Raw genomic sequence first — 25627 nt, 5'->3', positions numbered from 1 at the left:
CCTACAAATATATTTAGAAACATTTTTCAGTGACTGTATTTGTATGACGAATAATATGTTGGGGCTGGCAATGTGGTACAACAGGCTATGTTGCCACCTATGTTGCCGGCATCCCATGTGAGCAATGGTTCAAGTCCCAGCTGTCCCACTTCCAATCTAGCTCCCTGTTAATGCATCTGGAAAAACTGCAGAAGATGATCCAAGTCCTGGGGCCCCTGCCACCCATGTGGAAGACCTGGATAGGGTTTCAGGCTCCTGGCTTTGGCCACGACCAGCCCCGGCCCCAGTCTCAGTCATTATGGCCATTTGGAGAACAAACAAGCTGATGCAAGATTCTCTGTCTCTGCCTTTCAAATATATAAACAAATCGTTGTTGGGTTTTTTTTTAAGAAAAAGGTTAAGACATTAACATAATACCTGGAAACATGAGTCACTAAAAGGCTTCTGGGCGCTGTGCCTACTCCACCAAGCAACCGGTCCTGCACAGGTGGATGGAGGAAACAGAGGCCAGGGCCCTCCTGGGCTCTCTGCCTCTAGTACAAAGGCCCAGGAAATGAACATCCATAGCCCCAGCTCAGGCTTCCTGGGGTCACGAAGTCCCTGTGTGGCCTGAAACAAGTCACCCAGAAGCCTTGAAGTTGCCTGCTTGTCAAATGGTAGGTTGGCAGAGGTAGGGGTGACACCATGGCATAGCATGCTAAACCTCTGCCTGCAATGTTGGCATGCAATACGGGCGCTGGTTCGAGTCCTAGCTGCTCCATTTCTGACCCAGCTCCCTGTAACAGCCTGGAAAGAAGCAGAGGATGGCCCAAGGCCTTGGGCCCCTGCACCTGCATGGAAGACCTGGAAGAAGCTCCTGGCTCCTGGCTTTGGATTGGTCCAGCTCCAGCTATTGCGGCCATTTGGAGAGCGAACCAGCCAACTGAGGCTCTCTTTCTCTCTGTAAGCCTGTCTTTCAAACAAAAATAAAATAAACCTTAAAAAAAAAGTCAAGGGCCCGGTGGCGTGGCCTAGCGGCTAAAAAGTCCTCACCTTGAAAGCCCCGGGATCCCATATGGGCGCCAGTTCTAATCCAGGCAGCTCCACTTCCCATCCAGCTCCCTGCTTGTGGCCTGGGAAAGCAGTTGAGGACGGCCCAATGCATTGGGACCCTGCACCCACATCGGAGACCCGGAAGAGGTTCCTGGTTCCTGGCATCGGATCGGCACGCACCGGCCCGTTGCGACTCACTTGGGGAGTGAATCATCGGACGGAAGATCTTCCTCTTTGTCTCTCCTCCTCTCTGTATATCTGACTTTGTAATGAAAATAATAAATCTTTACAAAAAAAAAAGTCAAGGCTGGGCCAGGTTAGGGTAGCTTGACTGTGAATTTTTTTTTATTATTATTTTCACTTATTTCTAGCTACTTGAAAGGCAGAGAAAGACTGAGAAAGAAAAAAATTTTAATACAGGAATTCTTTCTTTAAAAATAATTTTTTTTTACTTTTATTGGGAATGTAGAATTATAGAGAGAAGAGGAGATAGTAAGATCCTCCATGCACTAGGTTTATTCCCCAAATGGCTGCAATGACCAGAGCTGAGCCATTCCAAAGTCAGAAGCCAGGAGCTTCTTCTGGGTCTCCCATGCGGGTACAGGGTTCCAAGGCTTTGGGCCATCCTCCTCTGCTTTCCTAGGCCACAAGCAGGGAGCCACTCCTCAAATGTCTACAACACCCAAGACTGGGCCAGAACAAAGCCAGAAGCCAGGAATTCCATCAGGGTCTGGCATGTGGGTGGCAGGGGCCCACACATTCAAGCCATCACCCAAGGCCTCCCAAGTGCATTAGCAGGGAGCTGGATCAGAGGCAGAGCAGTTGGGACTCAAACACACTCCCCTACTAGCTGTGGGTATACTAAGCAGCAGCAGAACCTGCTGTGCAACAAGGCCTGCCCCATCCTGGCTTATGAGTGAGGTCAGCAGGGGCAACTGGAACTTTGTGTAAGTGACAAAGGATTGCCAGATGCCAGACAGAGAAGATTCTCTAGGCTTCTTCCCCTCCAGGCACTGCCCCGCCACCCTCCTCGACTGCAGAATCGAGTGCTGGCTCTGAGGTCAGCTGACTTAGGACAGAATTCCAGCCCTGTGTTTCCTGGCACAGTACCCTCTCTGAGCAACAGTTTTTCTCATCTGTGAAATGGAATGCCCTAGCACCATGCCGCTGTGGGAAATGGTGTTCACCTGAAAGCAGCTGCTGTTAGCACTGCTCTTACCATGGTCATGATTCAGCCCAGAAGAGGTGGCAATCTGGGGGGCTATGAAATCACCCCATGAACTGAGGAATAGCTTGCACAAACATCCTCAACTCTCAAGACACTGAGTACTTGGTGAGCTGTTTCAGAGCCCATGAACCAAAGTCATGTTGTCCCTGCTTAACAGCTCCCTCTTGTCCAGCCCAGAGTATCTAGCCATCAACTTCCAGAAAGTTCCCAAGTCCCAAGGATCCCCGCAAACAGAGGAGACCTTCTCAGAGACCCTGATTGTCAAAGCCCAAGAACCTCGAAGTTTACCAGCACACTTCCCCTTCCCCAGGGCCCAAGCAGCACCCCCTAAAATCAAGATCCTGGCCATGACCTTCAACAAACTCCACCCCCTAAAACCCAAGCCTAGGAGGACAGAGAGGAGTCTGCAGGCAGAAGCAGCCACCTACTTGGATCTCTCTGTCTCGGCCAGCAAGGATGCCCATGGTGCCAGACTTCAGCTGGGGGTTGTGACCTTCACCCCAAACCTGGGGCCGGAGCATGTGAGTAGACGTGGGGAGCTCTGGCCCAGTCCCTGCCAGTATGTGAGCACCTGCCCTGCCCACTTATCCCCAGGCTGAGCGGGTATGCAGGGAACTCTGCAGAAAAACCCCCAGGAGGCCAGGTGGGGACCAAAAGGCCACTGTTGCTAGGCAAAACCTGGCAGCAGCCTGTAGAGACCAGGTTGCTAGGCAACCACCTGCATTACCAGAACCTTTGCATCATCAGTAACCTGGGCCGCCTCTGCAAAGCTGGCCAAGCACATCCTCCCTCAGCCAGTGGGCTCCCAACTCCACCTGCCCTGGTCCTCACTCCCTTCGGCCCTGGCTTTGGGATGACCGGCTCAGTCACTACAGTGTCCTATTACCTCCCTGGGCCTGGGGCCCACAAATTTCCTGAATTTCAAATTCTGGAGGAGTAAGGGACCATCACTGTGTGCAGTGGGTTAGGCCAAAAACACTGGCATCCCATTTGAGTATCAATTTGAGTCCCAGCTTCTCCACTTCCCATCTAGCTCCCTGCTAATGCAGCTGGAAAAGCAATGGAGGATGGCCCAAATTCTGGAACCCTGCACCCACGTGGAAGGCTAGAATGGAGTTTTAGGTTCTTGGCTTCAGCCTGCTCCAGCCCTGGCTGTTGGCAGCTATTTGGAGAATGAACCAATGGATGGAAAATCAGTATTTCTCTCTCTCTCTCTCTCTCTCTTTTCTCTCTCTCTCTCTCTCTCTCTCTCTCTCTCTCTCTCTCTCTCTCTGCCTTTCAAATAAATAAATAAATTGCAAGAAAAAAACAACAATTTTTGAGAGGGTGTGGGCTCCCTGTTACTGGAGACTGTGGCCCCTACTGTGTGCAAAAACAACATTTGAACTGAGCTAGACTCAGCAGATGATACCAAAGAGGTGCCATCTCTGAAAACCTGTGTTGGTCTCACAGTTCATTATCTCCTAACTGGGACTGTAAGTGACCTTCCTTGGGGACAGCAGCGTCAGTGCCCAGGGATGGGCATCTATCACCACCACCAGGTCCTGAGGAGCCATGAGCAGGGTACTGCTGCCACCCTCATCTTATAGCCATGAGAGTAGCTCTGGGCTGTGTCACTTGCCCAGGATGTTGTGCCAACAGGAAGGAACCAAATGGCTGTTTTCCTCAAAAGCATGACACTGCCCTGCCTGAGGCCATGACCATGGGGACAGGTGAGGGGTGGAAGGTGGATGTGGGCAGGTGCCAAGGACAGGGATTGGAGCTTGAGGTTGGATTAACTCCCATTCCCTGTCCCATGAACCCAACCCCCTCGCCATCTTCCTGCTTTCCCAAGCAAAGCTGCCAGCGCATACCTCCTTCCTGCTCCCAAATCTTCAGTGACTCCCAGTGCCTCTAGGAGGTCAAGTTCAAAGGCTTTGCAACCTGCTTTGGAGGCTGTCCCTCTTCCCTGAAACACTTCATGTGGCCTCCCAGTCCCGTACTCTTCTCCCTCTTACTCCTCCATACCTGCTGCTTGGACCTTCTGGTTTCCCCTTACTGTCCCAGCTTCTGCTCTGGTCTTTGGGCCTCTCCTCAACCCCCGCTCACCTCCAGGCACCTCTTCCAGTCTCACAGCTCCCAATACCACCTACTGATCTGGCCCATCCACCCCTGCCTAATTCAAGGCTTAGATGTGCCTACCACTGCCTCTTCTTCCCTAATTACATTCACCATGCACAGCCCTCCATTACCACTTGTGCTAACAGCCTTCTCTAAGGCTAACTGGTCTCCATTTGGTAAAGTTTTATTTGAACTGAGCACTCCCATGAGTTTTTAAATGCTGAAACTTTGCAGATGAGAGAGCAGTCCACTGTTACTGGGTGTCAGGGGCATTCAGGACAACCTTAGGAAGTGGCCAAGGTGGCTAAGATGAGGAGATGGCCGTGGCATTGTTAAGATGTGCAGAGAGGGCCCGGCGGCTTGACCTAGCAGCTAAAAAGTCCTCACCTTGAAAGCCCCGGGATCCCATATGGGCACCGGTTCTAATCCCGGCAGTTCCACTTCCCATCCAGCTCCCTGCTTGTGGCCTGGGAAAGCAGTTGAGGACGGCCCAATGCATTGGGACACTGCACCCGCATGGGAGACCCGGAAGAGGTTCCAGGTTCCCGACATCGGATCGGCATGCATCGGCCCGTTGCGGCTCACTTGGGGAGTGAATCATCGGACAGAAGATCTTCCTCTCTGTCTCTCCTCCTCTGTGTATATCTGGCTGTAATAAAATGAATAAATCTTTAAACAACAAAAAAAAGAAGTGCAGAGAGCTGAGAGCCCACTTGGTAGTCCATTTGTGTCTCCATCCAAGCATGGTGCCTGCTGTGTACCAGGTACTTTCTAGGCTCTCAGAATGGGCAGTGAAAACAGGAAGAAGTTCTATCTCTCAAGGAACTCCATGCCAGAGTATGGATGTGGAAGGCTGCAGAGTGGTAGGGGCTATGATTTCTGTATCATTCTGAGGACACTGGAGGTCCCCAGCCTCCACACAAGAACACAAAGGAGCACTCAGGAATCCTTGAGAGGCCCCCAATCCCCACCCCAGGATCCCAGCAGTCAGGGCTATAACCCTGTATCCCTGCGACAGCTCCCAGCCAGATGGACAAGCAACTTACTCAGCTTCCTCTTCTTCTTCCTCCTCTTCCTGCTCTCCTTCCTCCTCCTCCTCCTCTTCTCTCTCCTCTTGGATCCGGGACAGCTGCCTGTTTTGGGGGCAGAGGTGGGAAGTGAGGTTCTACCAGGACTCCTAAAACTGCACCTGTCTCCCTGTGACCCCAAGCTCCACCCAGGTGCCCCACTCAAGCAGCTGAGGGCTCTTTAGTGACAAGGACACATCACAACTGGAGGGGCCTGCTCCAGCCTCCATGGGGCTGGTGGTCAGTCCCTGAACCTCTTTGGGCCTCAACTTCCCCCATCACAGCAATGTCAGTTATGAACTTGAGGACTGGAAACCTCTTGGCTGATAAAGCCATCACCAAGCCCCACAGGCAGAGATGTGGAGGGCAGCGTCCCCATGGAAGAGCAATTAGGCTATCACCTCTTCCACCCTTATTGTGCCTGAAGGTCCAGCTGATTCCTTCTGCCACAGTGCGTGTTGCAGCCTTGTTCATAACAATACAGCTTTGAAATCAACCTAAATGCTCATCAAAAGTGGACAGGTTAAATAGACTTTGATGTATTCACAGCACAAACTACTATGCAGCTGTGGAAAATGAGGGTGGCCTCCAGGTGTGCAGGTGAACAACTGTTGCAAGGTGCAGACAGGAGCATCAAGTTTGCAAAACATAGAGGGAGGCCAGCTGGGCTGTGCCCAGGCCATCGCTGGGGTGGTGCATAAGAACCCAAGCGGGAGAGAGCGGCATGGGCAATGTGGGAGAGAATGAGGTTTCTGCTCTTACCCCTCCATGCCTTTGGGATTCTGCACCACACACCTGTTACCTTCTTAAGCAATAATCAATTTGTTGGGAGTGGAGGGCTTCTCCAGCTCCTTACCTAGGCACCTCCTCCATGGCATAGTCCTCTTCTTCATAAACTGGTACTTCCTCTGTCTCCCATGGGCTGCTGCCATCACCATCCTGGTGGGTGTCCTCCCAGTGAGGGTCAACCTCTTCCAGGACAAGGTCAGGCTCCACTTGTTCTCCAGGGTGAATGCTGACTGGGGGGAGAGCCATTGGTGCATGTGGGAGCAGGGAAGCCTGCACCCCTGCAGTCCAGGGGGCCTTGACAGTCACCAGCAAGTATGTCAACTCTTAGCCCAGGCAGTGAGGAAACAGCACCAGTGTCAGAAGACCATGAACAGCCAGACAGGCACTCAAGCAATGTGTGAAGTCCTCATTATCTGCCTGGCCTCCTCCTGGTAGAATCCCCACCCACATACACATTCCAGATCCTCCTGATCCAGAGCCTTGTCACTGTGGATCGCATTTGACTCCCACTAAAACCTTCTTGGAGATGTGTGCACAGCATCACAGGTGATGTCAAATACCCAGAGTCCACCTGGCACCAACAGGGGCCCAGTAGCTGGCCTGCCCCAGGGAGGCAGGTAGAGCCTGCCCACTTTCAGGGCTCCAGATGCTTCCTCCGTGCTGACAGCTTGCTTGAAAGCCCAGGACTCACTTCTGAGCATCCTTCCCCTCTCCACTCCTGAGCCTAGAAGCTCCTTCTTCCACTTGTTCATAGGGATGGTCCCACCTGCAGAAGGAGTCTATGATTTTCCACATTTCTCCGCTGGCCCCTGACAATATAAAACCGCAGGCCTGTGAGCCTGGTAGTAGAGGGAGACAGGGATGGCAGAGAGCCTCCCAGGAGCCCCAGCTCAGTCGCAGGAAAGTGTCAAGGAGAAAGGGGCAGACTGCCCAGAAAGCAGGTACCCCCCACTACCAAGCTCCAGGGGTCTTGATAGCCCTCCAGTCAAGCAGGAATTAGTAACAGACTGAATTTTTAGCACTGAACCATAAAATACAAGTTGTACATATCAATAACACAGACAGTAAATGGAAGCTAGCCTTAGGTCTTCCCCTGTCACTTCAGAGGTTATTGTGGCATAATCATTACAGGAGTCAGTGTTGCCACTTGCAATACCAGTATCCCATCAGATTGCTAGTTTGAGTCCCAGCTACTCCCCTTCCTGATCCAGCTCCCTACTACTATGAAAATGACCCAAGAACTTCAGTCTCTCCCACCCAGGTTGGGGACCTGGATGGTGATCCTGCCTCCTGGCTTGGATGGGAGTCGTTGTGCCCACGTCGGGATTGAACCAATAGATGCCACATGTCGCTCTGTGTCCCTCCTCCTCTGTCAGATTGCCTTCCCAATAAACAGTCTAAATCATAATTTTCCTTACAGTGACAATAGTGAGGGTTACTGAACACTGACTATGTGCCAGGTCCAATGCTAAGTGATTGATGGCCATGCACCTCACCCTTGTGAGGTAGGAATAATTATTTTCCTCATTTTATTTTCTCTCTTGTATATTTTGCTGCTCATGTTACAGATGAGCAAACTGAAGCACAGGTTAACGCCTTCTTTCCCGGGGTATTTCCTATGTGCCACGCACAGGACTCCCAGCTTCCAGGCCCAAGGGTTACTCCTGTTCTACTGCCTGCCCGACAGGGAAGCCTCCATGTGTACCCTCAAAGTAGCTCATATTGCATGGGTTCTGGGCCCTACATATATCCCTGAGCTTTGCACTGCAATGATCCTCCAAGTGTGCCCCTGATTCCAGAAGCGGGACACACTGCATGTGCCACTCCCTGTCGCCATCCAGCACTGGAGCAGCATCGCTGCTCCCAGAAACCCCTGGGGTCGCATACATCCCTGTCCGGCTGGGCACAGCAGGATACAAAGCATCAGCCACACTGAAGGTGAGCTTGTTGGCTTTCACAGCAGCCCTGAAGAGCAAGGCTAGTCATCTTTCTATTATGGGGCCCCAGATGCTAGCTCACCCAGCTGAGCCACACATCTGGAACCACCCAGGGAGCCAGTACTCCTGATGCCCATTTTTCTGGTACACAACCCCCAGCCAGTGCTAAGTGCTTCCTGGGGGTGGCTTAATGGCACCAGCAGCGCTCCATAGCAGGGCTGGTGTTCCTGATGGTTAACATCTTCTTCTTAGGTCCCATGTAGTGAGCAGCATCTTAGAGATGTGCAGCTCCCAGGCCAGGCCAGGACAGGACAGGGAAGGGCAGGGCTGAGCTGCTCTGCCCCTGGTCCCTGTGGAAAGGCCCCAGCAGGCCTTGAGGGGCAGCAGCTGTGTTGCCCCTGGAGCTGCCAGCACACTGAAGGTGTCTGATTCTCCGCTCTCCTGGCTATCCCAAGCCAGCCCCTCCCCAAAAGGAACTCTGTCATCAGCCATAAAATGGCAACAATCTGTGCGGAGCTCCCTGACCAAGCCCCAGCCCAGCTCCTAGTTGTCCCCTCTGGCAGGCCTGGCTCTTGACCCCACCTCCCTGGGTCAGCCCCATGTCTCCTTGAACTGTGCCCTGAAGCAGTGACCTTTCCCTCCCTGGGCATCTCTCAAGGGACCCACAATTAGAATCCCTGGGGAGCTGAGTGCTTCTGGAAAAGGCTGAATCCCAGGCTCTCCGTCTTCTCTAAATGGAGCCTGGGCAGAGGCCATCTCCAGCACTGACTGCCCTGCCAGCCCTCTGTGCTACTCAGCCCCCAAGCGCCCATCATGAAGGCACTCCCCCTCGCCTACAGCCTGGTCCCCTGAAGACAGAACCTGGCCTTGCTGGTTTCATCTTCTGTGTCCAGGACTCTGGGCTCTGGCTTAGCTCACTTTTTCAAGGCTTTTGCTTACTTTAACCCTTCTGCTTGCCTGCCTTACACCCAGAGGGGAGGTCTCAGATCCCAATTAAAGGGAGGAGGTGGACATGAAAAAGCAGCAGGTGCCATCATCCTCAGACCATCTTCATGAGCACAGCTACATCTTCCTGGTGTTTGAGACAAGCCAACATTCATGTGCCACACCAGCTGAGTTTTCAATAGTGGCCATGAACTCTAATTTGTGCAATGACTTCCAAGGGCTGCTAGGATCCCCGGCTGCCACCTGGCTTCCTTAAACAGTCCTCTCCTGTTTGCAATCCCAGCATGCGCCACGGCCTTCTTGTAAGCAATGACATGAAACCATAGGTTGACATAGCTAGTGTATGCTTTTTTAATGTCCATTTCACTACCTGTCCCTTGTTTACCCACATTCCTGGGCTTCCAGGAAAACCTGTGTAAGGGCCCTGTCTGCTGAGCCAGGCTAAGGGCCAGGCATAGACAAGCACACTCCTAAAGGAGTTCTACTGGAGGACACAGCACAGGAGTCTTCCTGCTATCTGGCCTAAGTCTCTCAGGCTGCACCTGGACAAGTGCCATGCACTGCTGGGACTGGCAGGACTCCATTGCCTAGGGGTGTGGGGAGGAGCAGGGTACACTGTTCACATAGGGTGGGGGTCAAGAACCACCCTCTTCCCGAAGGTCTTCTCTCCAGAGCAGCCTCCATCCCTTTCATCTTTCCATCCGTTTGTCCGTCCGCACTCTCCCAGGTCCCCTTCTCCCTTGTTTCAGAGGCCTCCAGCTGCCACTGCCCCTGGAACAGAGGAGAAGATAGAAGGGTGGGCGACAGGGCGGGCAGATGGAGGGAATGAATGAGTGAGGGAATGAATGAGTGAGTGAGTGAGTGAGTGAGTGAGTGAGTGAAGGGGATAGCTAGGGGACTAAGCAGGAAGAATCTCGCCGAAAGGATCCATCTGAGTCCTTGTGCTGGGTCTGCGCCCTTCTTTGGAAATGGGGTCTTGTGGGATGTGACGAGGTTAATGATCTCAAGACAAGATCAGTCTGGATTTAGGGTGGACCCTAAATCCAATGATAGATGTCTTATAAGAAAGAGGGGGGATTTGGCCCAGGCAGCTGGAGGGAAGTTGAGGGACATAACTGACTGCCAAGGGAGACCAGGAGTTGCCAGCAGCCCTGGAAGCCGGAAGCCAGAGGGGGCGACTCTCTCCCTGAGGGTTCAAAGGGCGTGAGCACTGCTGATACTGATTCCTACCCTGGGCACCTACACTGTGAGAAGCCTACCATCCATGGCTACCACTACTCAGTGGCTGGCAGCCTTGGCGATGAACCCTCAGGACTCCTGGGACCCAAGTTGAGCCAGCCCCTTGTGCCATCCCTGACCCCCAGCTGTGAACCACTTGCTCAGGAATCACTAGAGGAACAGAGAAGCTCCCAGAACAATAGCACAGCATCCTGAAACCCTCTCTTCCCCCCAAGCCCCAAAGCATCTATGGATCCTTTAACCCCTGCCTAACAGAGCCTCTTCTGCCAGGCCAGATGAATAATAGTCACAGCTCTATGACATTTGCTCTGGGACCCAGGACCGGTGCCTTCTGCTCTCTGAACTCTGTCACAGCCTGCCCCAGCAGCCATAGAAGTCCCTACACCGGACACCCCAGCACAGCCAAGAGTTCCAAAAGGAAGTGTAAGTGTCCTGTCCCAAGGCTAGTGGGACCCCCTCCTCCCCTCTGGTCACCAAGACTGCTTTAACCCAGTTGCATTTCCAGCCCTCTGACTCTGTCAGGCCTGCAGTTGGCTGTCTCATCCTGGATCACTGTGGTCACCCTGGCAATGGTAAGCTCACAAGAACCCAGGTCAGACACAGCCTTACAAACAGCATGGGACACCCTGTGTCCAGGAGAGAGCAGAGGCTGGCATTGCTCACAAGCCCTGAATGCTGCTTTGCTCTCTAGATGCCTGGTACCTAGTGCCTCCCATGACAGTGTAGTGAATAAACAAACGAGTGAATGAGTGGATAAATGAATGAATGTCTACTACATGCCTTTCCAGAGGCTGACAGGAGAGCAGTATCTTGGCCTTCCTCCCTGCCCCCCATCTTCAGGGGATCACTTGCAAGCCAACCGCAGGTGAGGTCCCCTGCCAGTTCAGGGCACCTGGGGTCTGTGGGGGATCAGCTTCTCCCAGGAGGCCTACCACTCCTTCATCACTCTGCTCTCCCCCTGCCAAAGACTTCCACTCAGTCAAACCTGCTTGCCCAGCTCCCTTTCAGCTGCAGGTCAGGAGGCCCCAATTATGCCACCTGCTCAGCCCCGAAGGTGCCAACCCACCCTCCCAGAGACACCCAAGGGACCCACTCATATGACACTCACTGGTCTGCACGTCACATGTCCCAGGACAGTCAGGCTCCTACATGGGGAGGAAAAAAAGCAGAGCTACCGTGACCTCCTCCTGGCACACGAGGTGACTCCCAGTAGGACTTGGGCCCAGCAGTGCCCATCATCACTGCTGGCCTGATTCTGCCTGCTGCACCTGTCCTGCCCCACAGGGCATCCTTTCTGGGCTGCCATTGCTCCCACCTCAGCACCTCAGCTCAGCCCTGCCTTCTGCCTTGAACCCCTCTCCTCTGTGCACCTGCTCCACCAAGGCACTTCCCACCCTGTTCTCAGGCCTCTTCATCACTGACAGCCCCTGCCAAGAGGTCTCTGAACTGACCCCCTTCACTGACTGCAGAGACTGTGTGAACAGACCATGGTGTGAGGAGGATGGGGTCCTAGGCTTCCTGCTTGCCTCCCATTACAGCCCCCTTAGGGCAGGAGCCCACTCTGCAAAAGGGCAGGGTACCAAGGCTGGGAGAGCCCAGGCACAGCCCAGACACCTGGCTCAGACTCCAGCCATGGCTTTGACCCACTCCACTTCAGTGTCAGGAGTGCCAGGAAGTGGAGGAGAAGGTTTGGGATAGGGGGCTTTGAGAGCCTGAGTTCTGGCTGAAGTGAGCAAGGATGGGGCATCCTGTTGCACCTGCTGAAGGAGTCAAGTGACCTAAAGGCCCAGGATCTAGTTGGCCCTGGACAGCTTCCTTGATGGGGCCCTTTTCCTGCAGTCTCACAACCCTGGGTGGAAATAGAGGTTCATTAACCCATTGCTCAGGTGGGACAACTGAGGCCCCACAAGGACTGGGCCAGGACTGAGATCAGGCTGCCTGCTTCTCTGTTTCAGATGCTACTATTTGTGTCTGTAAAGTCCATACCTTCCTTTCCCTTTTTTACCTTCTAATTAGCAAGAGCTGACTGCTCATCTTGTGACTGATCAGAATGTATGCTTGGCAGCTCCACCCTGCCTGCCTAAGGATTTCAGCCCCCCCCCCCCCCGAAGGGAAATGGCTAGCATGGTAGCCATGGGAAGGCAAACAATCTAGGACCAGCAATAGCAGACAGCAAAGTGCTCTCCCAAGAAGCCTGTACCCAGCTGTCCTCGGGAGGTGTCCAGAGAGCCGTCCCTGGGACCCTGTCTGGCAATGGATCCCCTGGACCCATCACTACCTGCATCTCCACCAGTTCCCCTCTGTCCTGTGAGAGTCTCCCTGCTGCCTCGCTGACTGGGGCAGGGAGCAAATTTGGGACCACAGAGAACACCTTTGTCCAGGTTACCACCTTGCATATGCTATTGTCTCTTGTATGCTGACCTTCCAGCGCCGAGCAGCCTATGTCTCACTTTAACCAGTGACACTACAAGAAGGTCCCATCATAAAAATAGGAGGCTGGGGACCAGGGTTCTAGGGATAGGAGAACAACAGGTCTGGCTCCCCCAACGCACCAGGCAGAGGTCTCCTTTGTGTGGGGACCCCCTCCACTGGGAAGCCTTCCTTGATGCTCCCAGGGACTCTGCCTCTGCTCCCCAAAGCCTCTCTTCTTCCTCAGACTGCGAGCTCCTGGCAGTGGAGCTGGGCCATCACTTCTCAGCCCTGTGGCCATGGAAAAGGCATTCGTGGTATGGTTTTATACCAAGCTGACTAGAGGGAAAGAGGCTGGGCTCCCACTGCCGGCTCCCCTCTTGCTGCTCTCCTGCTGTGTCCCACTCCTTGGGGACACAGGCCAACATCCTACTTTCACCCAAGCTTTAAGACCCCTCCTGCTGCCACCCCAGTCCCCAACACTGACCTGATCCCCAGCCTTCTGGTGGAGCACTGGCTGAGGCAGAGCCATTTCCAGCCGGTGCAGGAACCAGGCCATCAACCTACGGACAGAACAGCCCAGTTTGTGTCTGTGTGGGAAACTGAGGCCAGAGTCATGCCTCTCCCAATGTGGGCAGCAGAAACGGGTCTGCAGCCGGAAGCTTTCCTGTCCCTCCTCTTGACTGCTCAGGCTCCCTCTAGGGTCCACCCCTCTCCTAGGTGCATTTCCAGGCCCAAGCACAGTGTCAGTGGGAGCTGGCAGCAGCACCTGTCTGAATTTCAAAGGCACTTGAGCCCAGCCACTCCATTTCTGCTCACTTACCCTGCAGATTCACCTGGGCATGAGCTACTAATCACACCAAAAGAGGGTGCGATTAGGTTACAAACCTGTCGACTGTGTGGCTACCTGAAGTTGGTTCATCACATACAGTGAGCTAGTGAACAGCTACTGGGTCATGAAACACTCCTTGCCGCTAAACCCATCCATAAGAGAGCCTGAGGACAGGCAGGTGTGGAGGATGGGCGTGGCCTCCACTGGCCAGGCCTGGGTTAAGTGGCTGCAGCTGCCCAGGGAGGTGAGCGCTACTTTTGTCATTGAACAAATTGCTTTTGTCAACAGTTGAGTGTTGGGCAGCTCCCCTTGGGCAGTGTAGCTTTTGGGGGGGCTCACCTGGCAGGGTCCCTCGGAGGCGGCAGGGAGGAAATCTGGAAGCCAGCCTGAGGCCCTGGAGCTGGTTCTTCCGGGGGTGGGGAAGGCGGGGAGGTGCTGTCCTGGACCTGCATCCTGGCCTGTGTTTCCAGTGGACATCCTGGAGGCTCTAAGCAGCAGCAAGAGCAGGTGTTTAAGACACTTCAGCAGAGCTGCATCGGCACAGGGCGCCCCTAGGACCAACCCAAGCAACCCTTCCTTCCAATGAACCAAACACACCAGGGGCCCAGGGGAGGGGGAGGGAACCAAGACCTCTTGAGTCTATCCCAGGCCTCCCAGTTTGGGGGTGAAGGTTCCAGTGGCCTCGGCAATGTCCTGTTCCCAGGCAGCCCTGACCACCTCCAGCCTCCAGGACAGCCCATGACTATCCCCGGCAGCCTGCTCCCAGGTCTCTCCCCATACCTGGGTCCAAGGCAGCATCCTCAAGCTCATCCTTCCAGTCCTAGGTCATTAACAGAGGTCAAGGACATCAATCAAAGCAAGCCCTGTGCACTCCCAGCCTGGCCCCAGACAGACTCTAGCCTGTCTGACAGGTCTCCAGACAGGCTCTAGCCTGCCTCTCAATCCCTTGTTTCCCACCACCCACTCCGCTCCCCCGCAGGCAGTCAAGTGCTGCCTGCCCTTCTTCCCAGTCCACTCACCTGGGAGGAGGCCCTTGGGGGCTGAGGCAGCACTTTCTCCAGATTCTGCTCAAGCCATCGGAGCAGCAAAGACCCAGGCCTGCAGTGGGATGGGGAGGGGCGGTGTTAGGGGACCCATGGTCACCCAGGTAGGCTGCATGGAGGAAGCGGCTAGGCCCACTGTCCTGACTGCCTACTGAGGGGTTCACCCCTCAGCACCCATCCTCATGCAGCTTTTGTTCTGCACTGGGTTAAGTGGCTACAGCTGCCCAGGGAGGTGAGCGCTTGGAGGGATTGTGTATGATCCGTCCCAAGGGTTCCAGGGCAACAGGGAAACTTCAGCCCACCTCATATTCTGACCCAGAGCCGCACCCAGCTTGGACCTCCTTGCAGAAAGCAAGAGAGGTGTGGGGCGCCCCATGACGGGGACACACCGGGCTGGCTTGGTGATTGTGGGACCTGGGTAACCAGGTAGGGCCCCATACTCAGAAGGTCTTGTTTAGGGGTTACCACTCTGCCACCTCAACCTGAAAACAGTTGAAATCTGTTCCCAGAGACCTCGGCATTTCATTTTATCCCAGACACCACCAGTTATAGAGCTGGTCTCACAGGGGCAAGTGGCAGTGCCCACAACCTATATCACTGTGGTGGTGCCAGGGAGGGTATCACCCCCCAGAAAGAAATGGGGGATCCACAGAAACAGAGGGCCCTGGAGCAGCAACTGCAGGGAGTGCACGGGTCATAGTTGCCTCCCCTTCACCCGTCAGTCCCCGTGTTGTAGGGTGCTACAACACCACATTATAAGCACCATGGTGGGACGAGGCAAGGAGCCCCTGCTGGACCCTGCAAGGACCAACAGCCTGGCCGATGCAGGGGTGAAAGAATGGGGAGAAGGGTAAGGAACATTTGACTGTAGATTTCTGCCAAAAATTTACATCCTTGAAGCAGGAAGCTTACTCTGGGGGCCCACACTGTCCCCACAGGTTGGTCACGTAACACTTCACAGGCTTCCATTAAAACAAAACCAACTGGATTTCTCCTAGCTTTGCTTGGAAAGCAAGGATCTGACTGCACTGTGGAGCAGAGGCAGTGAGAACTGAGTAGGGATCCCCCAGCACAGACTCCTCAGTTTACCACAGTCCCCACCTGGCCTGCCATTCACACCCCAGAAGTCAGCCCTGCAAAGACAGGTGTTGCTGCCAATCTGGGCACACCTACGGGCACCATTCCTGTGTCTTATGCCACACTCCCCATACTGCCCATTCCCCCTACCTGGGTATCCTTCGGGGATCCACCAACGACTCTCACAATCAACCCTGAGTGACACAGGGTCCATTGTCCCCATTCTACAGTTGGGAAAGTGAAGCCCAGAAGAGACAGGAGGCATGTTCAGGGCCACACCCAAGAGGGCTACAATAAACTCAAGGCCTTCAGCTCCAGGCATACAGTTCCTCCTATCACACACTCAGTGTAGGTGGCAAGGACTCACCCAGCATCCTGGGCCGTCCTGAGGGTCTCCCTGGGCTCATGGGTGCACCCTGCAGAGTCAGGCACAAAGAAGTCAGCAGCAAAGATCTGCTCAGAGCCCAGTCCTCCCCCCTCCCGCACCTTCCGCCCCAACCCCTCCCATCCCAGTCAGCCGTCATCCAGACAGCCCAGCGCAAACCCAGACTCCAACCCAAGACCACTCTGGCCTGAACCCTCCCAGGAGGCAGGGCCCACTCACACAACCTTGAGCCTCTGTCCCCAAAAAGCCGCCGGGTCTCTTGGTCTTACCTGCGTCCCCAGGGCCACAGGGCTCAAGGATCTGTGCTCCATCCTGCTGGAGACAAACAAATGCGGGCAGGGAGCCGGGGCAACCTCCCCCAGAACCCCCACCACAACAGGACAGCTCCGGCCCCGCAGTACCTGCTGAGGGTCTCCCTGCTGGGCTGTCTTGGCACTGCAGGCAGGCTGCGGAACCACCTTCTCCAGGCCCTTCCGGAGTAATGTCAGCACCCAGCCGCCAGGACTGTGGGGCACAGGGAGAGCCACCTGCCCTCAACTCCCACCCTCTGAGGGCATCCACAGCGTCCTGCTGTCTGCCCATTATAGGATGTCAGATGTCACATGGCCTCCCAGGGTAGCCTCCAGACACCACACCAGAGCTCAGCCACCTGCAGGACTTCATGGCCCTGCACCACATGGCACACTAACAAGATGTGGTTTCCCATGCTGTGTGTCCTCCATGGCTGAGCCTGACCGGCCTAGCTGTGTAGGGCCTGGACTCCTTGCCTGAGGCCAGCCACTGACCTGGGATGTCCAATTGAGAGAATTGGAACTCACTTTTCACCCCACCTTTGAGAAGCTTCCAATACTGAGGTTCCCACCCCTGCCTGATGCTCGCTCCAGCCCATGTCCAGACTGGGAGAGGGGGTGATGGCCCTCAACAGAGAAAGGGGTTGGGGTGCCATACCTGTTAACTTCCAGGACCCCAACGAACTGAGCTTGGAAGGATTCAGGCTGAATCAGTGCAGTTTCCTGCATCCCTGGAAAACAGTCCCTTACATGTGAGCTCCAGGGCCCCAAGGTATCTTACTACAGCCCACGGAGCCTCACAAAAGGAGAGAGAAGTCCAGGGCTCAGCTGAAAGCCTGGAGCCTCCCCCGCTGCCCCCCCCCCCCCGCCCTGAACTGCAAGGAGCCTCAGTTACTTTATCTGTGAAATGGGCTATTGCAGAGCTCGTAGAGACAATGCAGCCAGACATCAGCACTCTCACCTCGAAGGCCTGGGTCAGCTGCAGCCACCTCACACCCTTCAAATGGCTCTGCAGGTGTCTCTTCAGGGGGCTAAAAGATCCAGAGCAGACTCTGTTAGCCCCAAGGGAGACCAGCCAGTCGGGCAGAGAGCCCCTGAGTAACCCCTCAGGGCCCTGGACCTACCCGCTCAGAGGACTGAGCAGCTCTGTTCTGACCATCTCCCTAAATCCTAACAGCTGCACCTTCCACCTGGGAAGCCCCCTCCTCCTCCCAGCCCCAGTGCTCCTTATCCAGGCCCCCAGTGCAGCCTCCCAGCCTCCCGGGAGGCCTGAGGAAGGGAAGGAGGGATGCAGGTGTGGGGCAAGCTGAGGGAAAGAAGGAGGAGGGGTGCCCACCCCTTACCCCAGTCAGGACTCCCTCTCTGCCAACACAAACTTGCCCTGCCTTGCTAGCAGGTGGTGGGGTTCAGGCCCTGCCACCAAGCCTGCTCCTTCTGCTGTATGCACACAGACATGAATGAGCACTCTACTCTCATGTATCTACACATGTAGAGACACACAGATATGAAGGTGCACACATATTTCATGTAGTGACACAGACACACGTATGAACACACATGCACTTGACAGATAATGAAGTACATGTGTACATAGGAAATGTATATGCATATAAGGATACACAGATGTAGACACAGAAAAGCACACATGCCTGTTCATGTGGTTGAACATCAGTATGCATATGTGCATGTTTCTGTGTCTGCATATGTATATGTGACTGTATCTGTATACAGATGTATGTACTCATGTGTCTAGGTGGATGCTCATGTCAGACTTATGCAGATGCATAAACTTTTGCATCTAAGCATATTTGTGAGATCAGTGTTGTGGTCTATCAGATTAAGCTTCTCTCTGAAATGCCAGTATCCCAAGTGGACCCAGATTCAAGACTTGACTTCTAAATAAACTCCCTGCTAATGACCTGGGGAAGCAGTGAAAGATGGTCCAAGAGCTTGAGTCACTGCACCTATGTGGGAGACCTAAAAGGAGCTCCTGGCTCCTGTCTTTGGCCTGGCCCAGCCCTGGCCATTGCAACCATTTGGAGAGTAAACCAGCAGATAGAAGATCCCTCTGTCTCTTTTCTCTCTGTAACTTGTGTTTCAAGTACATAAAAAATAATTTTTAGACAGGGCCACAGCATCCAACCAGCACACATGAGACCTGGCAGGGAGGGGGGTGAACCTGGCAAGGGGGCTGCGTGGGGCTCCCCTGCGGACCACCACTCCCACTGGAGAGCACAAGTTGAGACGGGGGCAGGCCAGGTTGGGCACCGCCACAACACCTGTTGGTCTGCATGTGCGCTAGATCAGGGGAAAGCCAGGCTGGTTTGACTGTTGCTACTGGTGCACACACAAGCCAGAGTGGGTGTGCGTTGGTTGGGTTTTTCCGCAGCACCAGCTGGCATAGGCTGGCACATGGAGCAAATTCTGTCAAGCTAAACTGCAGAACCACTTGGAGAGTGCAAGGTCCAGGAGTGTGACTGGGACCAGTAGGGAAACAGTGGGCATCTCCCTCTTGGATTGCTACTCTGACTGGTGAGCATGGGAACCAGGACTGGGGCAGATATGACTAGACAGTGAGTGGCACTGATGGCAGGTGTGTGGGCTGGATAGTGGGACTGGTTGGGTTGAACTGGGCTTCAGTGCCTATTGACATTTATGAGAGCTGAATGGGAATGGGGGACAGACTGGACCAGTCTGCCATATACACTGGCAAGTAGGGAACCAGGGCAGGGGGCAGGCCTGGTGGGAGTTATTTTGGGTCACTCTGATTAGGTTGCAGCTCCCACTGGTTTGAGTAAGGGCCAAGTGTGCAGTGGGCAGGATCAGGATGGGCTCCAACACTCATTGATTTGCATAGATGACAGGGCTGGAGACAGAAATGACCCAGCAATTGAAATTACCAATGTGTGCAACAGACTGTGCCAGACCCTGTATTGGCAAACACACACAAAAATCAGGTCTGGGATCACCTCAGATGAAGTTTCTATGGAAATCCCAACTGAATCGCTGGACTCAGAACTCCAACTATGGAGAGAATTGCAGGTTCCATGGTCTGATCGTACGTGTCAGAGCTGGGTCTCCTTAGTGGCTTAGATGGAGCAGTGGATAACATATCCAGGTGCACATGGAGGCTATGGCAGTATAGTGGAGCCTGCAGGGGACACCTGGTACCATAACAGAGGTCAGAGGACAGAGCAAGTCGATCAACTTTCGCAACCAAGTGTTGGCAATAAATATCTGGGCAAATAGAGGTGAATAAGGTGAACTATGTCAACCAATGGATTCTGGAAAGATCTCAGCATGCTTGGAGTGGCAAGATTGGCAGTAATTCAAAACTGTAGAACTATCAAAACCTCATGAGCAGGACCCTTGGAGTTCACCCACATCGGGGACTCTGAAATGGCATCGGGTAGCTGTCCTCCATCCCAGGGTACAGAGGCGTTTGGGAGGCTGGGTGTGGCTTCTCCCCTTGTCTCCTCCATTCCCCCAGATGCAGGAAGGAAAAAAAAAAGAGAGTGTGGAAACAGTGATCTCAACCACTTTCCTGTAGCCCTTGACCCTTTGTACCCAAATCATATTTATATAAATTATCAAAAATTAAAAAATTTTAAATAATTATTTTTAGTAAAAAACTAAACATGTATGTGAGCACACATGCCCAGACATACAAAATATATATACAAACACATGTGGGGAAATACAAACAGGTATGTACAGGAAATACAAAAACTATGCATACATACATATAGAAATCTAAATAAACAAGAAAACATTCACCTCTTAAGAACATGTATACACAAATGTACACAATCCAACATGACAACACACACAAGGAACCACATGCTAGTTACACATGTGTGCACAAACACATGTGCATGAAAATGTATAGACACAATATCTCAATTTGCCAATACATGTGTATGCGCAGACATACCACCAAGAACATATATATGTATACATATGGGCACTTACACACACACAAAGCCCTACAGCTGTTTCCTAAACACACCTCCAGTTAAAATCTACACAGCCCTCCCTGTTTAGGGGGCACCCTGCAAGATGACAAAGACAAAGATGGCCTCCGTTCCCCCAAAGTGTCGCCCTGAAGCCAGGGGAGCTCTCCATGCCCCCTTACCCGCCAAGTCCTTGTCTGTTGCCCACTGTGGCAATGCCTTATTTATCTCTATGCCCCCACACCTGAGCATGGGACCCAGCATCGATTAGAAGGCAAAACAGATCTATTTAACTAGCCACTGAACTGAGCTGCTGAGTTTGTTGTCATCAAGTCCCCGAATGGACAGCATGCAGAATTGGCATATTTTGATGTGCTTGAAAGAAAGCTTTGGGGCCCGGCGCGATAGTGTAGTGGTTAAAGTCCTTGCCTTGAATGCTCCGGGATCCCATATGGTCACCAGTTCTAATCCTGGCAGTCCTGCTTCCCATCCAGCTCCCTGCCGATGGCCTGGGAAAGCAGTCGAGAATGGCCCAAAGCTTTGGGACCCTGCACCCGCGTGGGAGAACCAGAGGAGGCTCCTGGCTCCTGGCTCCCGGCTTCGGATTGGCTCAGCTCTGGCCATTGCAGCTGCTTGGGGAGTAAACCATTGGACAGAAGATCTTCCTCTCTGTTTCTCCTCCTCTCTGTATGTCTGCCTTTCTAATAAAAAAAAAATCTAAAAAAGAAAGAAAGAAAGAAAGCTTTGGAGAAATGGTCCTCAGGGTATGCCCGATGGACCAGGGCCAAGCTACAAAGTGTCACCAATCCATCACAGTTTGCACCAGAACCTCTGACTGCACTGCTTCCTTAGCCAAAACACCTCAGAACCGAGTTGTGTCCCTTGTTAGAGAGGCAATGGATATCCTGCAGCAGGCTCCTAATCTCCTCAGAGCTCAGCAACAACACGTACTGGCAACCAAACAGCCTTGCCCCAGACTCAGCATGTTCAACCCAGCATGCTGCCTAGGGAAAGGTTTATGAGCACATGGCCTGCTCATTTGCTTACATCTCATCCTCAGCTGGGACAGTAGAGTTACTTGACGGCGTGACCCCCAACACTGAGAATGTGTACCAGGTAGCCTTTTCCAGGTGGCAGAGGCCTTGGGAAACCCTCTGCACCCTCCACATCCCCCTCGCCCACCACCTCTCTTACCGGGCTCTGCTCCTCTGGCTCGGCCTCCTCGGGAGCTGCTTCAGACTCTAGCTCTGGTTCTGGTTCTGCGTTCTCTGCTTCCTCCTCCACCGCCTTGGTCTTCTGGGCAGTCCCCGGGGGTTGAGGCAGCACCTTTTGCACCCAGCCCAGCATCCTGATGCCTGTGGGGAACAGACAGCATTCTTGGCCTTCCCCAAAGCACCCACTGTGTGAGGCCACTTCTGTGTGTTACTCATTTCCTTTCCCCCTCACCACCTTTAAACAAACATCAGCCATGAACGTTCCAGGTATTTACTTAACAGAATTACTCAAACCTATAAGCACATGTGGATAGAGCTCAGCTGCAATGCTGTTAGAGTAAAAGATGAAAAAGCCCTGAAGATCCAAAACAAGAGGCTGTCCTGATGGTGTGTCTGGAACAGCAGCAGAGGATGATCCTTGGAAACCTGCACCCTTGTGGGAGACCCAGAGAAAGCTCTTTGCTCCTGGTTTCAGACTGGCCCACCTCCAGTCATCGCGATTACCTGGGGAATAAACCAGCTGATGGAGGGTCTCTTCCCTCCCTCTCTCTGAACTCTACCTTTAAAATGAACAAATAAATAAATCTCTTAAAACTAGAAATGTTAAAAAAAATAAGAAGCAAATATATGTGAAGCTATGTAAGATGTACATGCCTTGGGGTCCAGTCATGAGTAAAGAACTCTGTTCCTCGGTGTATCTGTCTGTGAAATGGGGATGTTAATGGACTCAATCTCTTGGGTCAGTTATGAAGATAAAATGAAGTGGCAACTGCAGCATATTCAGAACAGTGACTGGCACATGTTGAGGGCTGCATAGATATCAGCTATGACTATTAAGTAGCATTAGTGAAAATATTAATTTATTGACTACTGTATCATTCCATTACAAATATTTAAAATATCCATTACAGGTAGCATATGAATAGAAAATCTGGGGGTTTTCAAGATTTATTTTTATTGGACAGTCAGATATACAGAGGAGAGCAGAGAAGAGGAAGATCTTCTGTCTGTTGATTCATTCCCCAAGCAGCCATAACGGCTACAGCAGAGTCAATCTGAAGACAGGAGCCAAGAGCCTCTTCTGGGTCTCCCACATGGGGGAAGGCTTCCAAAGCTTTGGTCTGTCCTCGACTGCCTTCCCAGGCCACAAGCAGGGAGCTGGATGGGAGGCGGGGCTGCCAAGATTAGAACCAGTGCCCATATGGGATCCTGGCATGTGCAAGGTAAGGACTTTGGCCGCTAGACTATGTACTGGGCCCAGAAAAACTGTTTTAAAATAAGCCACCTTCAGTTTTAAGACACAGTGCTAGTTAAACTCCTTTTTCATGGCATGATATAATGTTCCAGTCCTATTTCACACCAGTTCAGTTTCTCATTTATTTATCCTCTGGTAGCTGAGCGGAGAGCCGCTGCCTAACCCAACAGGCACCATAACGTCTCTGTGTGCAAGGTACCTGTTGTGCTTCACCCCTTCCCCAGCCAACCACAGCCGAGAAGTTGGCCAACAGTCTCTTGGGTCAGGCTGAGAAGGATGCCTGCCCCAGTGCCTGGGAGCCTGGGGCCCATGTTACCTGCCATTCTACTCACGGCCCTCTATCCTGTCCCTGGTCTGGCCTCTGCAGCTATGTGCATGCCGTGAGCACCTGTTGTGGGGGAAGATGCTGGCTGGGGAGTCAGAGCCCAGGCTCAGCTTCCTGGATGGCAGATTTGAGCTACACTAGACCTTTCTCACCTTCAGTTGCCTTGTTGGATGTGGCAGTGCAAATACTTTCCCAAGTAACAACAAGCCAAAGTCAAGCTATCAGGGTGGCAGACTCTAGGAACCTCAGCCACTCACAGGCAGCACCACCCACCCACCATCCTGACAGCTAGTTTTGAGCCTAGTGTCTCTGTCTGTCCACCAGCAGGTGCACTTGTGCTCACCACCATCCCCCACCCCCACCCCCAGGAAGACAGGCTGCTTGTCACGGGGTGCAGAAATGCATTGCCGCACAGCCAGCGAGCAGCCAGGCCAGGGTCATGCTCAGAGCTACCCAAACCAGTCACCCCATATCGACCCTGGGTGTGGCTGACATTTGTCAAGTGCTGGTCTCTTCCACGGGCCAGACCTGAGGGGCCTTTCCCAGCGGGCAATAATTTTGAGTTGACTTTCTGAGCCTTCTGCAAATGACCTCCCCTACTTTCTCTCCATTTGCTTCTTCCCCTTGACTTGGCTGTATCCACCTGGACAGAGATTTTTGTCATTCTCTCCTGTCTTTCTGCCAGGTCCCTGATGGGTCTACTTGGACAAGGGAGGCCCTGGCAGGCAGTGGGCCCTAAGAGTCCTCCATCAGCCCAGCAAACAATGGGGTTAGACCACAGGTGTTTTCAGAATCTTCGGAGGAACTGGTGAAAATGCAGAGCCCTGAGAACTCCAAGCCCCCTGGGGTGCCTGGAATCTGCACTTGACCAGCTGCTCCAAAGATTCTGACACAGGCCATGCTCTAAGCCCCCCAGATGAGAGGGCAGCCACAGGTTTGCTGCCTTTTATCAATTTTGTCACACCTGCCTGAACTCCTTGCTAGAATCCCATCAGGGGTCCCAATGAATTACCTGCTCAGATGCCAGCCACAACTGGGAACTGCCTTCTTGCTGCCACACACAGTTGTTGGCCTTTCAAAACACAGGGCGGATTAATGAGCAGTGTCTGGCTGTGTGCAAAGGATTAGCAGGTACCAAATGGGGGCGGGGTAGAAAAGAGGTGATTGATGTGCAGGGATGTAGCAGCAACTCTCCCAGGGTCCAGCAACAATGTGGGCCCCCCAGAAGGGACCTCTGTGGCTCTGGTGTGGCGTACCTACCCAGGTACGAGATTCCACAGGGTGCCAGGGCTGGTCTGCTCTTAGTCAATGGAGGAAGAAGGCCCATCCCTGTGCTCTGCCCCAAAGCCAGGGCACAGGCAATTCCTCCTCTGACTGGGAGTATTCAATAGCTTGTGGCCATGGCCCCAGAGAGATAGGCTTTCAAGATGGATCCAAGTATTGGCTATATCTGGCCTGTTACAACCAGGTGCACCAAGAGGGGAGAGAGAGACCCAGGCAGAAGGGCTCCAAGTGTCAAGGTCTGGGTGGGTAGAGGGGTCCAGGCACACATGGCAAAGGGGTGGGACCAGCCTTTGTGTTCTGCAATCATTCCAGACCTCTCCCATTGTGTGTGGCGATGGACCAGGACTGGTACAATGAACAAGAGGGATGTGGAACCTGCTGATAAAGATGAACATGAAGATGATGAATTACAATCAAAATAATATGGCAAAGTATGCTAAGAACCACAAAAGACACAAACATAACCAGGATGGGCGTGAGTTATCTCTGTCCTGATGGAAAGAGATGCCAGGGCTTGAGACAGGCTGCTGATGGTAGAGGGAGAAAGAGAGGCAGTCAGCTGGGGTGACTGGGAACTGGCAACACATTTATGAAAAAGGCAAGTCTTATGGGCAGACATGCAGTCAGCAGGATATTTGTGTGTGCGCATGTGTGTGTGTGTCTCATGAAGAGGCAGACTTCGACATAAGAATTTAGGGGGCATCTGCATGTGGGTGATAGTTAAAGCTACAAGACTGTGGGAGTTCACATGTGGAGTCCAGTGTCAAGAGGATCAAAGGGAGCCCCTGGAACACCGTGGCACAAAAAGAGGGTACGAAAGGAGATGGAAGGAAGCAGCAGCCATGTGGAATGAAAGCCCAGGTGGGAGGGGCATCCACTTATGGATGTGGGCAGCAGGTGGAGGGACCCCTTCTCCACTGTGTGCCACAGCCTAGGATATGCACTTGGTATGGGCAACCTGGAGGCAGCTGGGTCCTCTGCATCTTGAGAAGGAAGAAGACAAGGTGAGAGGGAACTGAACAAAGAGTAAGGGGCTCTCAGGTGAAAAAGAGGATCAAACCACAGCCACTCCCATGCATGAGTGGATCACCTGTGCATATATTGTGGGGTAGGGGAGGAACCATATTCAAAAAACCCCCAGGGTTTCTTTTACCAAGCTCAAAAAGGACACAAATAACCCCCGTGCAATGGCTGGGAACACAGGCAGTCACACAGATAAGCAA

The 25627-nt window shown here is 53.1% G+C and overlaps 1 protein-coding gene and 1 long non-coding RNA gene across 2 annotated transcripts in view; both read right to left on the bottom strand.

Moving 5' to 3' along the window:
- Positions 1 to 16434, bottom strand: part of CNGB1 (cyclic nucleotide gated channel subunit beta 1) — a gene marked incomplete at its 5' end in the record, with an annotated part of 50454 nt that extends 34020 nt beyond the window's left edge. The window contains 9 exons of the mRNA XM_058674841.1: positions 5407 to 5493; positions 6284 to 6446; positions 11446 to 11482; positions 13234 to 13309; positions 13918 to 14065; positions 14359 to 14398; positions 14598 to 14676; positions 16066 to 16114; positions 16353 to 16434. Of these exons, the coding sequence (XP_058530824.1) occupies positions 5407 to 5493; positions 6284 to 6446; positions 11446 to 11482; positions 13234 to 13309; positions 13918 to 14065; positions 14359 to 14398; positions 14598 to 14676; positions 16066 to 16114; positions 16353 to 16434 (761 nt within the window). The remainder of the gene's footprint in view (positions 1 to 5406; positions 5494 to 6283; positions 6447 to 11445; positions 11483 to 13233; positions 13310 to 13917; positions 14066 to 14358; positions 14399 to 14597; positions 14677 to 16065; positions 16115 to 16352) is intronic.
- Positions 16435 to 17334: 900 nt separating this feature from the next.
- LOC131482200 (uncharacterized) lies at positions 17335 to 24193 on the bottom strand. Its single transcript, XR_009246801.1, has 3 exons — positions 24133 to 24193; positions 21521 to 21681; positions 17335 to 17404 (listed from the first exon to the last, which is right to left on the bottom strand). It is a non-coding gene; the product is annotated as an uncharacterized LOC131482200 (long non-coding RNA).
- Positions 24194 to 25627: the final 1434 nt, after the last annotated feature.

The sequence above is a fragment of the Ochotona princeps genome, chromosome 16, assembly GCF_030435755.1.
Source record: "Ochotona princeps isolate mOchPri1 chromosome 16, mOchPri1.hap1, whole genome shotgun sequence".
NCBI lineage: Eukaryota > Metazoa > Chordata > Mammalia > Lagomorpha > Ochotonidae > Ochotona > Ochotona princeps.
The sequence above is the reverse complement of the archived record's forward strand: the minus strand, read 5'-3'. Positions and strand labels throughout refer to the sequence as shown.